The sequence below is a fragment of the Pecten maximus genome, chromosome 15 (assembly GCF_902652985.1).
Source record: "Pecten maximus chromosome 15, xPecMax1.1, whole genome shotgun sequence".
In the NCBI taxonomy this organism is placed as follows: domain Eukaryota; kingdom Metazoa; phylum Mollusca; class Bivalvia; order Pectinida; family Pectinidae; genus Pecten; species Pecten maximus.
The window spans coordinates 26,985,300-27,003,591 of record NC_047029.1 but is presented as its reverse complement, the minus strand read 5'-3'; the positions used below and the strand labels follow the sequence as shown (position 1 = coordinate 27,003,591).

The 18,292-nt window shown below is 33.6% G+C and overlaps 1 protein-coding gene across 1 annotated transcript in view; it reads right to left on the bottom strand.

Moving 5' to 3' along the window:
* The window catches only part of LOC117343350 (excitatory amino acid transporter 1-like), a 64,113-nt gene that overhangs the window by 4,794 nt on the left and 41,027 nt on the right, over positions 1–18,292 (bottom strand). The window contains exons 2-5 of the mRNA XM_033905691.1: positions 2,736–2,778; positions 2,273–2,441; positions 1,612–1,798; positions 907–1,140 (exon numbers count right to left, since the gene is read on the bottom strand). Of these exons, the coding sequence (XP_033761582.1) occupies positions 907–1,140; positions 1,612–1,798; positions 2,273–2,441; positions 2,736–2,778 (633 nt within the window). The remainder of the gene's footprint in view (positions 1–906; positions 1,141–1,611; positions 1,799–2,272; positions 2,442–2,735; positions 2,779–18,292) is intronic.

The following is an 18,292-nucleotide window of genomic DNA, read 5'->3' as shown; positions in this document are numbered from 1 at the left end:
TTTTTCCATTTCAATTGGAAAAAAAACTCGCTTTCTCAATTCGAAGCACAATATGAAAAGCTGAGGGCGAATGGTACCAAGTAATCGTCTGGACCAAGGTTTGTCCAAATTACCGAGGCTAAACTTATATAACATTTAAGCATCTCCTTCACATTCATTGTCAGGTCAAACATATGTGTTTGGACCAAAACAAGTTTGAGGACACAATTTGCTGTATCGTATTGTAGTATCAAAATAATATGTAAGCCAACGCCGCTCCCCTACAATCTTACAGGTGATTGTGACAAATTGAGATCATAAGATATGTTCCTTCAGCCTGTTCTTGTGAGGTGCGTCAAATTCCTGGTATCTAGTGACAATATATGTGTTTACATGTAAATCGTTAACTTTCCCATGTAATAAAAAATACACTATGTATCTCTGGATCTCAATCAGCTGAGGAGGCACCCGCGTACGTCCATTCATCTGTACTGTTCAGAAATATTTTTTTTTAAAGTTGCAATTTTTCATTTCTAGAGGGAAGACGCTGTCGATGATGACCAGAAGCCAAAGACACAAGACATATCGGAGACTGAATATTTATCTCCTGCGTTTTGATTTACTCCTACTTTCGTTTCATGAAATATGCCTCGTTTAGTTTTCCTGAATTATTAGGCTTTTGTGTGTTTTGTTAATATGTAAGAACGATAACTGTGACATAAATCAAAGACATACTACGTTCGAAAACATATTTAGAGGAAAACGTATTTTGTCATAATATCATAATTGTGATGATGTAAAATCTAATAAGAGTTGACAGTCAATTGATTGCAAATCCTGTACATATAGCATGGATGATGTGAAAATCAGCCTGTATATCATATCTCGAATCGATTTGAACCTTTCATAAGATACTTTATACATTACCTGCTAGATGTTCCGAATGCAGTAGCCATGGCTTGAAAAATTCCACACATGAACTTGTATGGGTTTTTCCTGGTGCACAGGAAGTATAGTCCAGGAAGGACCAAGGCGCCATGGACAAAGAGTCCACACAGCACGGTGAGGAAGTAAAGTCCCACCTGAGTTAGGAGGACGCTGAAGTCTTCCATCGCCACTATCTTGCCTGCTATCAAAAACATGATACCGACGGGAGAGTACCTGAAAGGTAGATAACTTGAAATTATTCAAGAACCATCTTAATTATCAATACAAAATATGAAAAGATGGAAGCTTGATCGATATTTAAAGCAGCAAAAATAGGACGTGTTTTTTTTTTGATAATTTATACCTAATGATTAATTTGATAATGTTCGAAAATAATCATTTGATCCCACTAAAGATTCAGCAATTAAGAGGATTAGAGGATTAAGCACTGAGATACTGTAAACTTACTAAATTTTGCGAATTCAAACCAATTAGCACAAGGATATTTTTTTGCCATAGAAAACAACATAAATTAAGTTGCATTCACGCAACGTTTTTTAGCGTCATTTAGCGGAATAATTTCAGCGCAGAAAATGCTAAACTGCACCTCATATATCTGGATAAAGTTTGGATCCTACTTCTGAGGTCTCGTATTTTTTGGTTTATTAATTATTGTTGACTTTCTTTAAATACAATTCAGTTTACCAGATGAAGACGATGAAAAGATTCATGGTAGCCTCCACCAAACAATTGCAGAAATCGACGATGGGTTTCCCCCGGACACCCATGCGGCCAATGATGACTCCCATACATACTGAGAATACTACCAGACCCAGAATGTTCACCTGGCCGGTCTCGCCTTTCGTCGGAACGGAGATCACCTCACGTACAACTAAAATATAGGTACCCACATTTATAATAATGTTAAACGACTTTTTCTGCAAGAAAAAAATGCGTATGATGAATCATATTGACATAGCATGAAAGATGTAATCCAGTTATATCATAGAAGTGAAAATAACAACGAATTGCCTCATTATTCCACATTCGAAGTTTGCAAATTACAAGAAAGTCTATGGCGAGTTTCAAATCAATATAATAATTTACTTATTTTTTCCTTCATTAAAAACTTTTTTTTTTTACTTAATGGCAATACTGATTAGGTTTTGTTTCTTGTTTGGACTGTTTTTAATTATAACGATTTGGAACCTACAACAACTGTTTTTTTCTTTGCGCCGTTTGGGAGTAAATGATTTCCAGCGAAGCAAATGTGTTTGAATTCTTTACATATTCTTATATTAATCATGTTCGAGGTGTCCCGAGTGATATCGAATGTTTATTATAAAATTAAGTCGGAATGCATTACCTGTAGCGAATTGGTCAATGGTGTGGTTAGTTCCGTTTATCACAATGATGGTGTCGCCACCTGAGGTGAAGTTGGTTGCGTTTGACATGAAGTCGCCATACGTGGTTCCGTTGAACGTGGAATTTAGTATTTTCTTCTCGATAACCTCTTCCTTCAACGCAGTCCTGTACTGTAAATAAGAATATTTCTGAGATATGATTATCAGAAGACAAAAACGTAATATATTTATATCTATTTAAGAGATAATACGATTTTGAAACAATAATGTATAGATTCAAAATGTAATTTGCGTTGCTTTCAAATAGTGATCGTTGGTAGAACTTTTAGCACATTTATCAATTATACTACATATGGATATTGATGACTACACTTATATTTTACATATACCCGATTGATGTATATATATATATTGATAAAGCTTAGTAAGATTAAGTAATTCATGTCATAAATAAAAATGACTTACTCCGGTGATACAGGAGACGATCAGGTTATCCGGAAAAAGGTTTCTGTAATGATAAAACAAAACTTTGTTACTTGAAACATAACTTACATTGTAATCTGTAATTTCTTTTTTTAGGTGATAACCTTGGTTCTTAATTGTTTTCCTTGTAATACTAAATGGTGTAAACTATACAGAGGTCGACAGTTCGATGATAACTCTATGATGCATTATCATCTCCCAGGATCGACAAATTATGAATATGTTATGGATTTCATGTTGAAACATATTTTTCACTCGTTTTTCTTGTCTACGTTTCACTTCATTATAATCACTTTCCTTTTCACTTTTTATGTTTGAAAGACGATAATATTTCATATGACTGTATATTTCGTTACAGGAAATAAAAAATCTGAAGGAGCAAGAAAACGTTGTGTTTAAAAAATGTTGTTACACAAGTATTAAGCCACTTAAAATAAGATATAAAACTGGCGATATATGAAATATATCTTATTTTGAGAATACCATATTTTAATTGGATTCTTATTCATATAGTTATAATAAAAGCTGACGGTGCAAAGTTTAAACACGTTAGGATTGGGCAAAATTGTACAGTACTCCCGCACAGGACATATCTTAGCGAAATGTAAGTTGCACTTATCCGTTTCCAGATTCTATTGAAAGCCTGTAAATCTCCACACCAGAGAAAATGCCCAGGGTGATACTAGCATAAATTGGGTTAATTAGTATGTATACTGTCGGCAGATACTGTTTTGATGTATTGTTAACGCGTGGCATGAGTTCTCATTTATCTTCAAGGTTGTCTAGCCTAGATGTGTTACTGTGTATGGTGCTTATGGTGTTCGTTTCAATTTACTCAATATGTTTCAAATAATCAATTTAATTCAATTTTCGGATCAGCATATTTTCAAATCATGTATATCCACATGCAATGTAGATAAGTTGTATGATGTGTATTTTTGTGTGTAATGTAATTAAGTGTGTGCTATTTCTGACAGAAGAACTGGATGACTATCATCAATATAAATGTTGAAAATCTTTTTCTATATATTTGTTTAGTAAGATATTCTGGTAAATTTAAGTCGCCGCAAGATTTGCCGATTAAAAATTTGGTATCTTAATAATTGAAACCAAAGAACTAATCATAGTTTATGCAAAGTATAGCTGAATTATACAAACTTCTGCATACTTCTTTATTTCTACAAATCAGCTTTCTTTCCTTTACCTTCACATTTTATATGTCTTTGCGAGGAACTGAAAACCTACCATCTTGTGGCATATTCATATAAAGTGACATATTGATCATATATTTTGGAATAAAGATTTCATTCCGCGATGCCCAATTGCATGATCGTTAGAGGCGACTAAATTGTGGATGTTATGTTTTCTCTTCTTTCTAGCAGCTTTAATCCTACAAATGTCTCCCTTGACACTGCCTTACTTTTGTCCTTTAGGGAAGAGGGCGACTAGTTAGACCGTTGTCAGTATAATTTGCCCGAGTTGGGTATCCTGCTGGGTGTCTTCGACAAAATGCTTCAGTAAGGCAGCACTATAGAGTCAGCATCAATTCCGCGCTATAACAAGTAGACAACACGAACATACTACAGCCTTCCGAAACACACAACCACATTCACCACACGCATCTCGCACAAAGGGGAAGTCGTCCTTAAAATGAAAATTGTTGTGCTAGAACGTTAAACAACAATAAACCAAACCAAACCAAACCAAACCAATACAAGCATTCAGAAAACCTATAGACACAGGCGTCTGCTTCTAGCGCTAGTGTCCATATACAAACATTATTAGCCACTACTCTTACTATATCAACAATAAAACAGAAACAGACACCTGTCATATAATCATGTAGTCAAACAAACCACCAAAACAGAATATCAGGGGAAATAATCATATAAATGAAACATAGACAAACCCGCAAGAAAATGCCACTGATCTGGAAGAAAACATGATCGACTAAAAGAAGGTTAGATAACTCTAATATAAAATCGTAGGTTCACTGGACGTACGTGACAACATAATGTTTCGTGGTTAATTCATATTAGTGGGTTTCTTGGTTGTTTTAAGTACATTTTTTTTGTATGTTACATCGCCGAATAAAATGGTTTTTATTGGTCAAATCAAGAACAAACTATTGTGTATTTAATGCAACAACAAAAGTTACATACTTAACGCTATAAGTTCCCTCCAAACGTTACATACTTAATGCTATTACTATCCTCCAAAAGTTACATACTTAACACTATTACTACCCTTCAAATGTTACATACTTTACACACTTACTATCCTCAAAAGTTACATACTTAACGCTATTACTGCCCTCCAAAAGTTACATACTTTACACTATTACTGCCCTCCAAAAGTTACATACTTAACGCTATTACCACCCTCCAAAAGTTACATACTTTATAATATTACTACCTTCCAAATGTTACATACTTTACACACTTACTACCCTTCAAAGTTACATACTTTTCATTATTTCATTACTACCACCTTCCAAATGTTACATACTTAACGCTATTACTACCCTCCAAAAGTAGTATTCTTTACAGTTTTACTACCTTCCAAAAGTTACATACTTAACGCTATTACCACCCTCCAAAAGTTACATACTTTATAATATTACTACCTTCCAAATGTTACATACTTAACGCTATTACCACCCTCCAAAAGTTATATACTTAACAATATTACTACCTTCCAAATGTTACATACTTAACGCTATTACTACCCTCCAAAAGTAGTATTCTTTACAGTTTTACCACCCTCCAAAAGTTACATACTTTACACTATTACTACCCTCCAAAAGTTACATACTTTACAGTTTTACTACCTTCCAAAAGTTACATACTTTACAGTTTTACTACCTTCCAAAAGTTACATGCTTTACACACTTACTATCCTCCAAAAATTACATACTTTATACTCTTACTACCTTCGAAAAGTTACATACTTTACACTATTACTATCCTCCAAAAGTTACATACTTTATACTCTTACTACCTTCCAAAAGTTACATATTTTACACTATTACTACCATCCAAAAGTTATATACTTTACACTATTACTACCTTCCAAAAGTTACATACTTTACACTATTACTGCCCTCCAATAGTTACATACTTTACACTATTACTACCTTCCAAAAGTTACATACTTTACACTATTACTGCCCTCCAAAAGTTACATACTTTATACTCTTACTACCTTCCAAAAGTTACATACTTTACACTATTACTACCCTTCAAAAGTTACATACTTTTCATTATTTCATTATTACCACCCTCCAAATGTTACATACTTAACGCTATTACCACCCTCCAAAAGTAGTATTCTTTACAGTATTACTACCCTACGAAAGGTACATACATTAACAGTATTACTACCCTACAAAAGGTACATATTTTACACTATTACTACCCTACAAAAGCTACATACTTTATAGTATTACTACCCTACAAAAGCTACATACTTTACCCTACTATCACCATCCAAAAGCTTGAACCTCTATTTTTTCTCTTTTGAATGTAAAGTGAATAACTAATTAATTACATCCAAGTAATTCTACAGTGCTTCGCCTTTATATTTGGTATGTAACCTTCGGTCTAAAAAGGCGATCACTTTAGGACACTGTTATTTATTGTTTTCATTTTTGGTGTTAATGTGATATATTTCTATCACTTGGGTTCCTTTTCAGGCAAATTTGTAAGATTCTCAAAAACAAGGTACGATTAAGTTTATCCTTTTAATAACTATTCCTATTTATCGTTTTTATGATCCCACTATACATTACCATTTACACATGATATATACCTGTTTAATTTTCAGAAATCAAATCATATCAACCCATACAAGAACACTACACAACAGAGACAGTGACTTTTTTTTTATATAAATGACTACATTTTCAGAAATTGCTTCCGTTAGAATCAAATCTTCTTGGAATGTTTAGGATCAAATCCTAGAATTCTCTATAGGGATTTACGGAATGTTCAAGCAAAACAACCACAGAAATATAATTAGCATCTGTATTCATATGCAGTAGAGTTGATGTTATAAAATATGTATGTACATGTCCGTGTTTTATCCATGGAATGGAATAGAAAGAACATCAATATGTATTTAAGGGATTTGAAATGAGTTTTCATTTCATATGAACTTTTATGAGTTTTTTTGCTTGCCTTGACGAACAAAATTTTAAGTTTCGAGACGAGTTTCAACAACATTTAAAAACAAATTTAACATACTTTTTATAACAACTTACATTTCGACAGGATATATAGTCAAAATGTGGAGGTCTCAATTAAACAGAGGCAGTCATTTTTGTTGCGCCATTCACAATTCACGACTTGACGCCATTGTCAATATCATGACGTCACAATCGATTTCTGACTGGAACAGCCAATAAAAAATGCTGTAGGGTATATTGCCGGCACCAGTGAGGTATCCAAAATATTACATTGTTAAATATTCCAATGGATTAAAAATTTTAAGTATTATCAATGAATCCCATAAAATGATCATAGGGATATTTTCGTACATGGTTATATAAACACATGAAACGTAAGAACCTTTAGCCAGAAAAATAAATAAAAAAATTAGGGATAATTAGATAAATCGTGTATCATTTTTGATTATCTAACGAACGGACAAAATTCTTTATTACATTTCTGGTAATGGTTGTGCAATATACCACAGAAAGCAGTCGCTATCAGACATTATTTAATTTAGTTTAATTGAAAGGCTGTATCTTCATTTATCATGTCCATATGGTGATTCCCCTCCATGATCCAACACGAATGTGCTACGACAATTAATCGTACCGATGATACGAAATCCACAGTTCTGTTACGATTGCCCGATTTTCCAATTCGACTGTTCATTTCTCATCGGGATAATTCGTATTGGTAGCACGTTGAGAGGGAAACATTTAATTTGACTCTCTGACTGATGGCTTGCCCCTGTCTAAGCGTTTGATTTCATTGTCTTTAATCCATGTAAAAATAGCTATGATGCGGCATTTTTGTAATCGTGAGAGAAATACGGATGTTGTCTTCATTTAAAAAAGAAATATTGATAGAGTGATTCACTTCATCACAACTCAATCCCCATGCTTTGGGAGATCAGTGTAAACACTGATAGCTCTCTCGTATGAAGTTCATGGCGGGATCAGACACGAATACTACATGTATATGAAAAAGGTTTCTACGAACATTATTTTTAATCTGTTTGAGAGGAATAATTCTTTTTTCACTATCATATTAAAACAAATCAGAAAAACATCTCATCTCGAACAAATAAGATGAAAAACCTTTCTCTTGTCATACATGCGAACTCAGTGAACAGCCTGTAATAGACACACTAGCGCTGTCTCTGAGATGACATTCTGCCAAACTAGTACTGGAATGGGGAAATCCCTGTATTTACCGCACAAGGGTCTATCTTGCCTAAGTTTAATTAAAGTTGAGCTCAAATTACTACGTTTTATCCAATTTTTCACCATGTTAAATGTTTTTCCCTGGTGGATTTAGCCCAGCATTGTATTACGGATTAGGCTTTGTGAATTGTTCTGTTTTTTGTTGATTTTAATCAATATCACTCTTTGAATGTTATTTTTCTTATTTTCCTCTTGCAATTACTTAAATTTTACCATTTGGAAGATATTTTGTTTATTTTCCTTTTGCTAGTAGTTAAATTTTGCACCTTGGTGCAAAATTTTGCGTAAATTCATGTTGCTGTTAGTAAAATTTTGCACCTTGGTAAATATTTTGTTTATTCTCCTATTGCTATTAGTTAAATTTTGCACCTTGGTAAATATTTTGTTTATTTTCCTCTTGCAATTAGTTAAATTTTGCACCTTGGTAAATATTTTGTTTATTTTCCTCTTGCAATTACTTAAATTTTGCACCTTGGTAGATATTTTGTTTATTTTCCTCTTGCAATTACTTAAATTTTGCACCTTGGTAAATATTTTGTATTTTCCTGTTGCTGTTAGTTAAATTTTGCACCTTGGTAAATATTTTGTTTATTTTCCTCTTGCAATTACTTAAATTTTGCACCTTGGTAAATATTTTGTATTTTCCTGTTGCTGTTAGTTAAATTTTGCACCTTGGTAAATATTTTGTTTATTTTCCTCTTGCAATTACTTAAATTTTGCACCTTGGTAGATATTTTGTTTATTTTCCTGTCGCTACTAGTTAAAGTTTGCACCTTGGTAAATATTTTGTATTTTCCTGTCGCTGTTAGTTAAATTTTGCACCTTGGTAAATATTTTGTTTATTTTCCTCTTGCAATTACTTAAATTTTGCACCTTGGTGAATGTTTTGTTTATTTTCCTGTCGCTGTTAGTTAAAGTTTGCACCTTGGTAGATATTTTGTTTATTTTCCTCTTGCAATTACTTAAATTTTGCACCTTGGTAGATATTTTGTTTATTTTCCTGTCGCTATTATTTAAAGTTTGCACCTTGGTGAATATTTTGTTTATTTTCCTGTTGTTGTTAGTTACATTTTGCACCTTGGTGAATATTTTGTTTATTTTCCTGTTGTTGTTAGTTAAATTTTGCACCCTGGTAAATATTTTGTATTTTCCTGTTGCTGTTAGTTAAATTTTGCACCTTGGTAGATATTTTGTTTATTTTCCTTTTGCTACTCTTATAACTAGTCATTAGTCATACTTATACCGGGCTGATTTCCTTAAAGTCTCTTTTCCGGATTTTCGCACTTTCGGAAACTAGCACCACATAGAAACATATACAGATAGAAGAGCGGTATGGTATGCATTGGTTTGCACGAATATATTCATAAAGTATTCAAACAAAAAACGATTTGTAAAAAATCATCTCGATGATGTTTCGTTACATTTATTATTACTTTCAAATATTTGCATTGAAACTCTTAGCAACTTTTTTAGGATGCCAAAATTGCGTTTTGTTATTCTTCGTAAAGAGGGAAACATGGTTCATTGTTATACTAAATAGTGAAATGGAGCTTTACTTTTTTATCTTTATTCATTCATTTATTCATTTTTTGGGAGATGACTCCTGTTTAACAAATCAATATCTAAAACAAAATATTGAGCATTGCAAATTTTCAGTCGGAAATGATCACTAGAACATTGCTCCCGACAACCGGCGAGTCCTGTGTTGGATGCATCTGTCCCCGCGGAAATGTCTGTGATTTGAGGAAACCGCAAACAAATCAGACAAATATCATACGGAAACCGCTACTGGCAGTACTGGTTGGTCTGCGATTGAGTTGTGGTCTCTTGAGGGATTCAACTCGCCAGATTGATTATGTCCGGAGATCCCAGGGGCGATTATGCCATAGAAAATGAAACAGACCATTTCAAAGAAAGGAAAGAGGCAATATTTCTCTTAGGCGCCAAATAGGGGTCAGATAGAAGCATTTATTGAGGAGGGTAAAATTTGTATTTCCGACAGTATCAGCTACATTACGTTTGGCATAGAGACGTGTACGTATTGATTTTGTTTATCTGCTTATACGAGAGTATTTCTGCAGTAAGGTTTCACCTATTTCAAACGTTTAAAGTCTGTGACTGCTGTTTCACTGTAAAACATGAATAAAACAAAAGGATAGTTTAAACGTGAATTATTGAATTATTTCACTGTCAGGCCATATGAAACCGGATTCCTGGGATACCACCAAAAAGAACGAGTAGAAATAAAAAAGACAACAAAGATCTCATATAAGTGACCTAGGAACTGTTGGATACAGCACCTCTTTTCTTACATGGACAGCCTCTGTCTATCTGACCAACAAAACTGCAAACAAAAAGTTGTTTTCTATTTCACGTTGTCCAGTTTAAGCTTGCTTTAGTGGTGAGTGATCTACAATCTTGGCATAGCTACATATTGAGTTGCTATATCATGCTGATGTGACAAAACGTATGCGATTCTACGCTTGCACTTAGACCTACTACCTTTTGTTTGTTACCAAATACATATCATGTAGATATACAAGGACAGTCAAAGTTGTAAAAGACTATTCCATTTCTGTCTTGGGATATAGGATTTGAACAACAAGCAGACCACTTGATTGTCGACTTTTTTTTCAATTTCCCGTGATTGTTTTCTTCAAATTGAATTTGAAAAAGTGTCTAAACATAAAGAGCTAAGTCGATGAGCTTTATCACTGAGTTATTTAATTGATTTCTGTTTTTTTACGTAACAGTTAAGGTCATGCTATGACATGATGATGGTACCCGCAGACAGTGGGTCGCCATGTGTCACGTCACTGAAACAAGGTGTTATGAAAGAGTGTTAGACATGTCCAGGGGCAGATCTACTAGAAAATCCTCCTGAGACGTCTTCAAATTAGGTAAAACGAGAATGTTGCAATTCCACTTTGGAAGCCACGAGGATTGAATTGCCCTCTCCTACACCACATTACATGATAGACTTTCTCTCCAAGCAGTCGTCAAAATTTACACCAAAAACTACAAAAATACGACATGACTAGTAACAATTTGAATGTAGTACCATTTATTGAGATTTGTGGTTCGAACAAGAGTCGAACCTGAGTCTTGGAAACTGTTTTCTTTCTATAATTAATGCAACAACAACAACGATGATTCATCATTAGATATAAAATAACAGAGAATATCCACATGCATTTAACCTGTTCTTAAGGTATTCATACTCTATATCCATATCAAATAGGAGACATTCAGGGAAATATTTTTTCCACAATCATGAGATCTTGACATTTTATTGTTATTGAAGAATGGATAGCACATTCGTTAATTCAGTGATGATTCTGCGATCTTTCGCTTTACAGCTTGCTATGGACAGTTTTCATCTTACATATGGACGAGTGGGTCTAGGGCGATAATCCATTACCTGTGTAACACGATATATCTAATTTATTCCAAGAAAACATACCGCCAACGATTTCAGACATGGAACAGTGAACTTACCGTTCCAATCCCTTATGAGTTGCGCTTTTGAACATTGAGAGGTTTCTGATTGTTTATTGGAAGCTGGTAAAACAACCACTTTACGGAACCCTCATTATCAGTGTGTATTTACATGCAGTAATCTTTTCGATAGCACCTCTAGAATTCCCACGTGTTTGGGAAATGTCGTCTGACACACAGCGAGAAGAAATATAAAAGTCTCGATTGGAAGGTATATATAATACTGCAAATGCTTCTTTCTAACATGTAAATGTTATGTAACATGATATTTAAGATGTAATACCGATCGATTATTATCCTAGTTATGCTACAAGTGTCTTGTAAATCAACATCATATTAAAGCAGCGATGCGTGATTATAACAATTTTAACTCGACATCAAGGGAAAACATGGTATCGACGCAAAACATTTGCACGATGACTCTTGCTAAACAATAATATAAAGTGTTACGAAAATACTAATTAAACATCACAAAGTGTTGGAACGAATTTAAATGATCTTTGAATGATGCTTTGAAAAGGTCAATGAAATCATTAAGTATACGCTTTCGAGTTTTTTGTTTTCATTTTAATTAAAAGTAATTTCTTTAAACGATAAATCAGATATCAACAAAACTGCACCCAAATTTTCTAAAGTTAAACTGACAGAAAATACAACTTTCAATTCATTTACAATATAATAACCATCCATATTTTAAAATATTCATTAATGTACAAATTATTACAATACAAATTCCTACTTAAGATTTTAGTGAGTCATGTATGAGACACAATTTATAATTGTTAAAGGGTCACGTGTTCACAACACTCTGTTTTGGCGATGTCCACCAAGTCTGACACTACAGCGTTCAATCACGTATCTGACTTCAGTAATAAGTCGATGACACCATTATTGCTCCTCGTTTGGGTTTACAGTGCCTGTCTACGAATCAATGAATCTCCACCATCGGCTTGTTTACAGTATCTCAGTTCAAAGGTCACCTGGCCATAGATTGCTGACCAGCAGCGTCAGGGGAGAAGAATCTGTCACATTTACCATCTGGATGTATATAAACTATTTATTCAATGTTGTATCCGTTGACATCATGTTATTATATTATTAACTTAACGCTAATCAACATTTTGATTGTGCGCAATATTTCTCTCAAACACTGGTATCCATTGCGAGCACTAAAATATAGTGATATCCTTTTGTATAATTTTCAATATTAACAAACATGTTATGTTTATAACGTAATTCAGAGACCATATTGACACATATGATGGTGTTTATTTGTAAATTGCAAACCTGAGTTGATGTAAACAAACAACAATAAGAATACAGCTATATTTGTTTGACGGTACATAATAACATACAGCGGCCGAAAAAACCAAATTTCATTTCGATATTCTCAGATATTCCTAGACAAAGGAGAAGTGCCAATTAGGGCCCTCTGGTGCCTCGCACCAAGTTTTTTTTATTTATATAGATAACTTGAGTTTTTGTGGGTCACATGATATGACATGAAATTAAGGAGGTCAGAGGCCATTTCGAGTTATGAGGGGGGGGGGGGGGGGGGGGGGGGGAGGATCAATTTTGATATAACGTAATATTTTTCAATCGAAAAACAAACATAGTAAAAAAGTAGGTCATAGTAACCCAATTTTATAAATGCCACTGATGTCAAATATATATTCTTTTTTGTGCATCTTATATTACTACTGATATATGAATTGTAACATGGACAAACACATAATTTGTGCATTGTTTACAATACAAGAATTAAATCCGGAACATATTTATATTATGATGTTTAGAAATTTGATCAAATAATATAGCAGAACGCTTGCAATACATTTATATACATATATCTCAGAATGCAAGGTCAAAACAAAAAGATTTCCAAATAAGTATACAAGTTCTAATAGTGAATTGTATTCATTACAATTGCAGACACCAATTTCATAATGACAGTTATCCCTTTTTGTATCTTTGTTCCGGCAGTGAAACCAGTATGTTGGTTATGACCTATTCTTGTTTTGACATATTTCACTATTCTAAGAAAAGCATAAGGCAGTGCCATTTGAAACCAGGCTAGACTCCCAATGGAGTCCGTATATGCCTCTAAGAAACATTGATTTTTTGAGAAAAAAATATCATTTTTCCCAAATATAATTTAAGTTGAATGTCGCTTGTGAGTGATGCATCGCCTCTTCGTTTTCTTAAGTCAGAAAGGCATCTGTCTGTTACAAAAGTTATCAGGCTTCCATTTGAATTATCTAGATACTCAGTATTCAATTACCCTTGTGGCGCCATATGCGAACTTGTCAATTTTTACTTCTCGTGAAAGTGACATAACTTTACGATGACAATTCAATTGGAAGAGTCAAAAACCGAAAAACAGATATCCAGCTAAGAGCGAAACACGAATTATCTTCTGAAATAGAAAATGTCAAAGTGGAAACAAGGTCAGACTAAAACACTCAAATAATACGTCATATTACACTACACAAGTAATCAACATCGAAGTAGTAATAAACATTTAAAAAAAAGAAATACCGGTAGAGTATAATGACAATTTTTGTAACTCTGAATCGAGGCAATGAGGTCACCGTAGGTAACAAAATAAAGATATCAATGAAAACCAATGAAGTACAAAGAGAATCAGACCAGGTGTTATATTAGGCGTAAGCGTCTTCTGTTTTATCGATTCTACTGTTCATTTTTATTAGTTCACAATTAATGATAATAAAATGTATCATCACATTTAAACATTCAGTCGTATTAATCGACATTAAGTTTCTATATCTACAGATGTTTTGAAAAAAATAACATTCTATTTCGAAGAATTTATTTGACATATTTTTCAATTGTTTTGAACTGTAATATTTATTTTATTGTTATACGAAAACAAAATATCTTTGACATTTGATAAGATCAGTCTGAAAGGAATTAACACACCTTTGTTCTATCTTTCTGTACAATGTAAACGTGAAGGAAACATCACCTATTATTCACTTAAAGAGGCATTCCTTCGTTCGGACATCAGAAACATGCAAAAATTCTTTTGATGAAGTCTATGTCCGAACAATGATTATACGAGTGTTTGTGCCTATAGGTAATGAAATTAACGCCGAAATGTACAGGGAAAAGGCTATCGTATACAAATACCGTATGCCTTTGCGGTAATTAGTGATACTTCGGGTCGAATTAAGAATTTTCAGTACTTAATACTCGAAGAACTTTGGTTTATCTTGAGAGGAAAACTGTCGTTTTAATGTAAAAAATATATAACTTTTACTACTTGGAAAAAATACACAATTTCTAGCAAGTTTAATTTTGACGACCTAAACTATAAACGAAGGAACGGGCCTTTAATATAGATATATATAATATGCATACAATTCGTATCCATATATATATAATACAATGTGATCCACTTTAACCTGACATTCATAGTGATAAAACGTCTGTTACATATACTATTATAGGCCTATTCATTACGTTTTTGATAAGTAAAAAATAATCAAATCCTGAGTTAGACGTCTTCTAAAAAGGTACCTTATCACATTCAGTAACAAAAGATATTTTATTGTTGCAAATTGTAAATGTAGGTTGTAATTCAACATTACCAATTTACTCAAGCTCAAGAATGCTTATATCAAAAACCTCGTTTAAAGTAGTCCATGGAATCCCGTATCGTACCATACAGTCTTACACGTATTGGGGGAACAGTATTATCAATTTACACATAGAAATGTCGTATAATTGAATTCAAAGTAATTCCATGCCACGTGTAATCAATCCTATTTCAGACAATTGACTCTAATGGACATTGTTTATGAAACAGAGCACCAAGCCAGTGTTCATTGCAGTGTATACAGTTGAAGTAATGGCTTTGGAAAGATATTGAAATTCTGTTTCTATTTTGTGGCCAATCAATTTACTTCTACTGCTGAAATGTCTTGCAGGAAATCCACATTACAGGGTGAGAGTTTTAGACAACCAAGTATCTCGAAAGCTTAAGGCGTAATTTTATTCATTTTTTTTAAATTGCGACGACAACTTGTCAGATAAAATCACATTTGCTTTGCAAGGCAACTGCTTTGTAGCCATTATTTGACATTTTAAATATACATACAGTGATAACATACCTTATACTATATAAAATCTTTGAATTAAAGTCATTGCGAAAACAATCAATAATATTGACATTGAAATAGATGATTTGATTCGACGGATTTTTGTCTCGCAAATGTTCTGCTTGTTTCCTAACCAACCTTAAATTAAGCTTACTTAGGTTATGCTTATTTCTGAATTGTACATATTTCTTTTAGTACTGCTGTTTCGTGTGGACATTTTGCTACTGATAACATTTAATTTGACCCGTAGATGACGGCAAAAGTATGGACATTAAAGAGATATAGCATACAATCTCAATCACAATCCACAATCTCCAAAGTAGATCTACGGGCCGAATATCCAGCATTAGAAGCCGAAGATATAACGCATTGGAAAGCTGAAGCTAACCCACGAGTTCTTTATCCATACGACCTACGACTTTGTCTGGCAATATACAATGCCAGAGTCAGTATTTCGTGTTTTCGCCGACAACATCGCGAATGCGAGAGGAAGTGCATTAAACACCCAATCATCGGCATCTTATACGTGTCGTTTACCCATTCTATTCACTTATCGCGAGACTATGAAACTGGACGAGACCTATCATCATTTCACATGGTAAAGTACTGTTAGCTTAAAAAGAAAACGAAACCTATTAAGTAGTAGTTAAATCGTAAAGTTTGACGTGCGTTCTGTAGAAACAAGCCGTTATCTGAATGCCTAACCTTCCAGTCGTACATCCCATCATAGCCACAAGGTTGTTATCAAAACGGAGCCCGCAATACCCAGACACGATATCCAATCCTCGAAAGGCATGTCCCTATCACTTGTGGCAGCAATAGGAATCTAAAGTGTAATGTTACTGTCTCCAAGCAATAACGTAACTTTATAAAGGTCCCCAGAGTGAACTGAACCCGTCACATTATGATCGGGGTCTCGGTAACTCTAGTGTGCACAGGCTACACTGTCCTATATTGAAGATGATATCGAACCTAACAGCAACACTTGAACCTTTGTGTTCCTCTACATTTCCCGAAAATGATGACATTTTTATAATCAGGATATGACTTGTACATAGAATGTCTGCTCTTTGAATCCCGATATCAAAGATCCACAAATCCGTCAGCCATCTTTTATCAATGCTTAGATATTGCCATCCCTTCTTCTTATCTTCACCTTTAAATGTGTTGATGAAATAACAATATTTGTTTTCCTATTTTACGTGTTCGATGCTGAGTGATGTCTGGGTGTTCTGATGGCTCCACTCTTGTTATGAATTGATATAATTTGAATTGGCTTATATTTGCATACCGGTAATTTCAGAGAATACGTTTGTTGAAAGGGTTTTAACATATTCGCAATACCCAGGCAATGGCGTCAAAGAGAAACCAAAGGAGAAGAACGAAGCACAGAGATAAAAAAATTAGGGAAGAAACAAATCAGATAAAGGCTCCACATGTTGGAATGGGGGCAATGGATCAGTATCTTCTACAATAAACACAGTAGGACATAGCCTGTCTTAGTTGTGATTCTTCAATTTACACGTAACAGGGATCCTACATAATTTGTAAGTTACAGTATACACGTCATTTTCCCATTCCTCCACGGGTTATAAACGGAAGACGCTTAACCTTCCGGAATGGCTGATCTCATCCTCCACAAAACTCTCAACAAAAATATAAATTTACATGGAGACTTTAAGGTATAACTTAAAGTCGAAAAAAATATGCTTTCAAAATTCTAAGATTTTTACACTCATAATCTAACAAAATATGTTGATGTATAACACAGATATGCTATGACGTACTGCAAAAACCGTATCCGTATTTCACAAATAATCAATATATACCAATTATGGACAACAAAATGAAAATTCAATGACAACGCTACAAAACATTACCATATGATTTCGGATTTTGAAAATAAAATGAATTAAAAAACTGTAATGTAAGCAACACATAAATTGTGTGAATTAAAACTGTGTTTTTGTGTATCTTTAAAAGATATTTTATTGATTAGTATTCACAAAATGTTATTAAATGTTCTAAAGTCATTGATTGTTATTTTTCTCCTTCTTTCCAGATTTCCAAAAAAATAAAATCAAGTATGGATCCACCAGTTTCCTTTGACTGGGTATATAGACATTCCTCTCGGACTAAAGAACGCAGTATTGTTGTTTTGTGGTAGTACATCCCGTTCACTGCTGTTTGCGGAGAAGGATCGCAAGTTCGTGTACATAATGCTTTGTCTCAATGAATATATTTCTATTCTTCTCAACGTCTTATGCATTATTCAAGTAACTAGATACCATCGATTTTGATTTTTTTTTATCCTGAATCACATTGTTAAATATTTATCCTATTTTCTTTCTTGTGTATTTCTGTTGATATAAGTGAAAACAAAGATTTTGCTGAAAGATTTTATATGTATATAAAAATGTTCAAGACTGCCTTTGTTGTATGTATACTCGTTGAGTTTCAGCAAAGATGTGTATTATTTATTATTA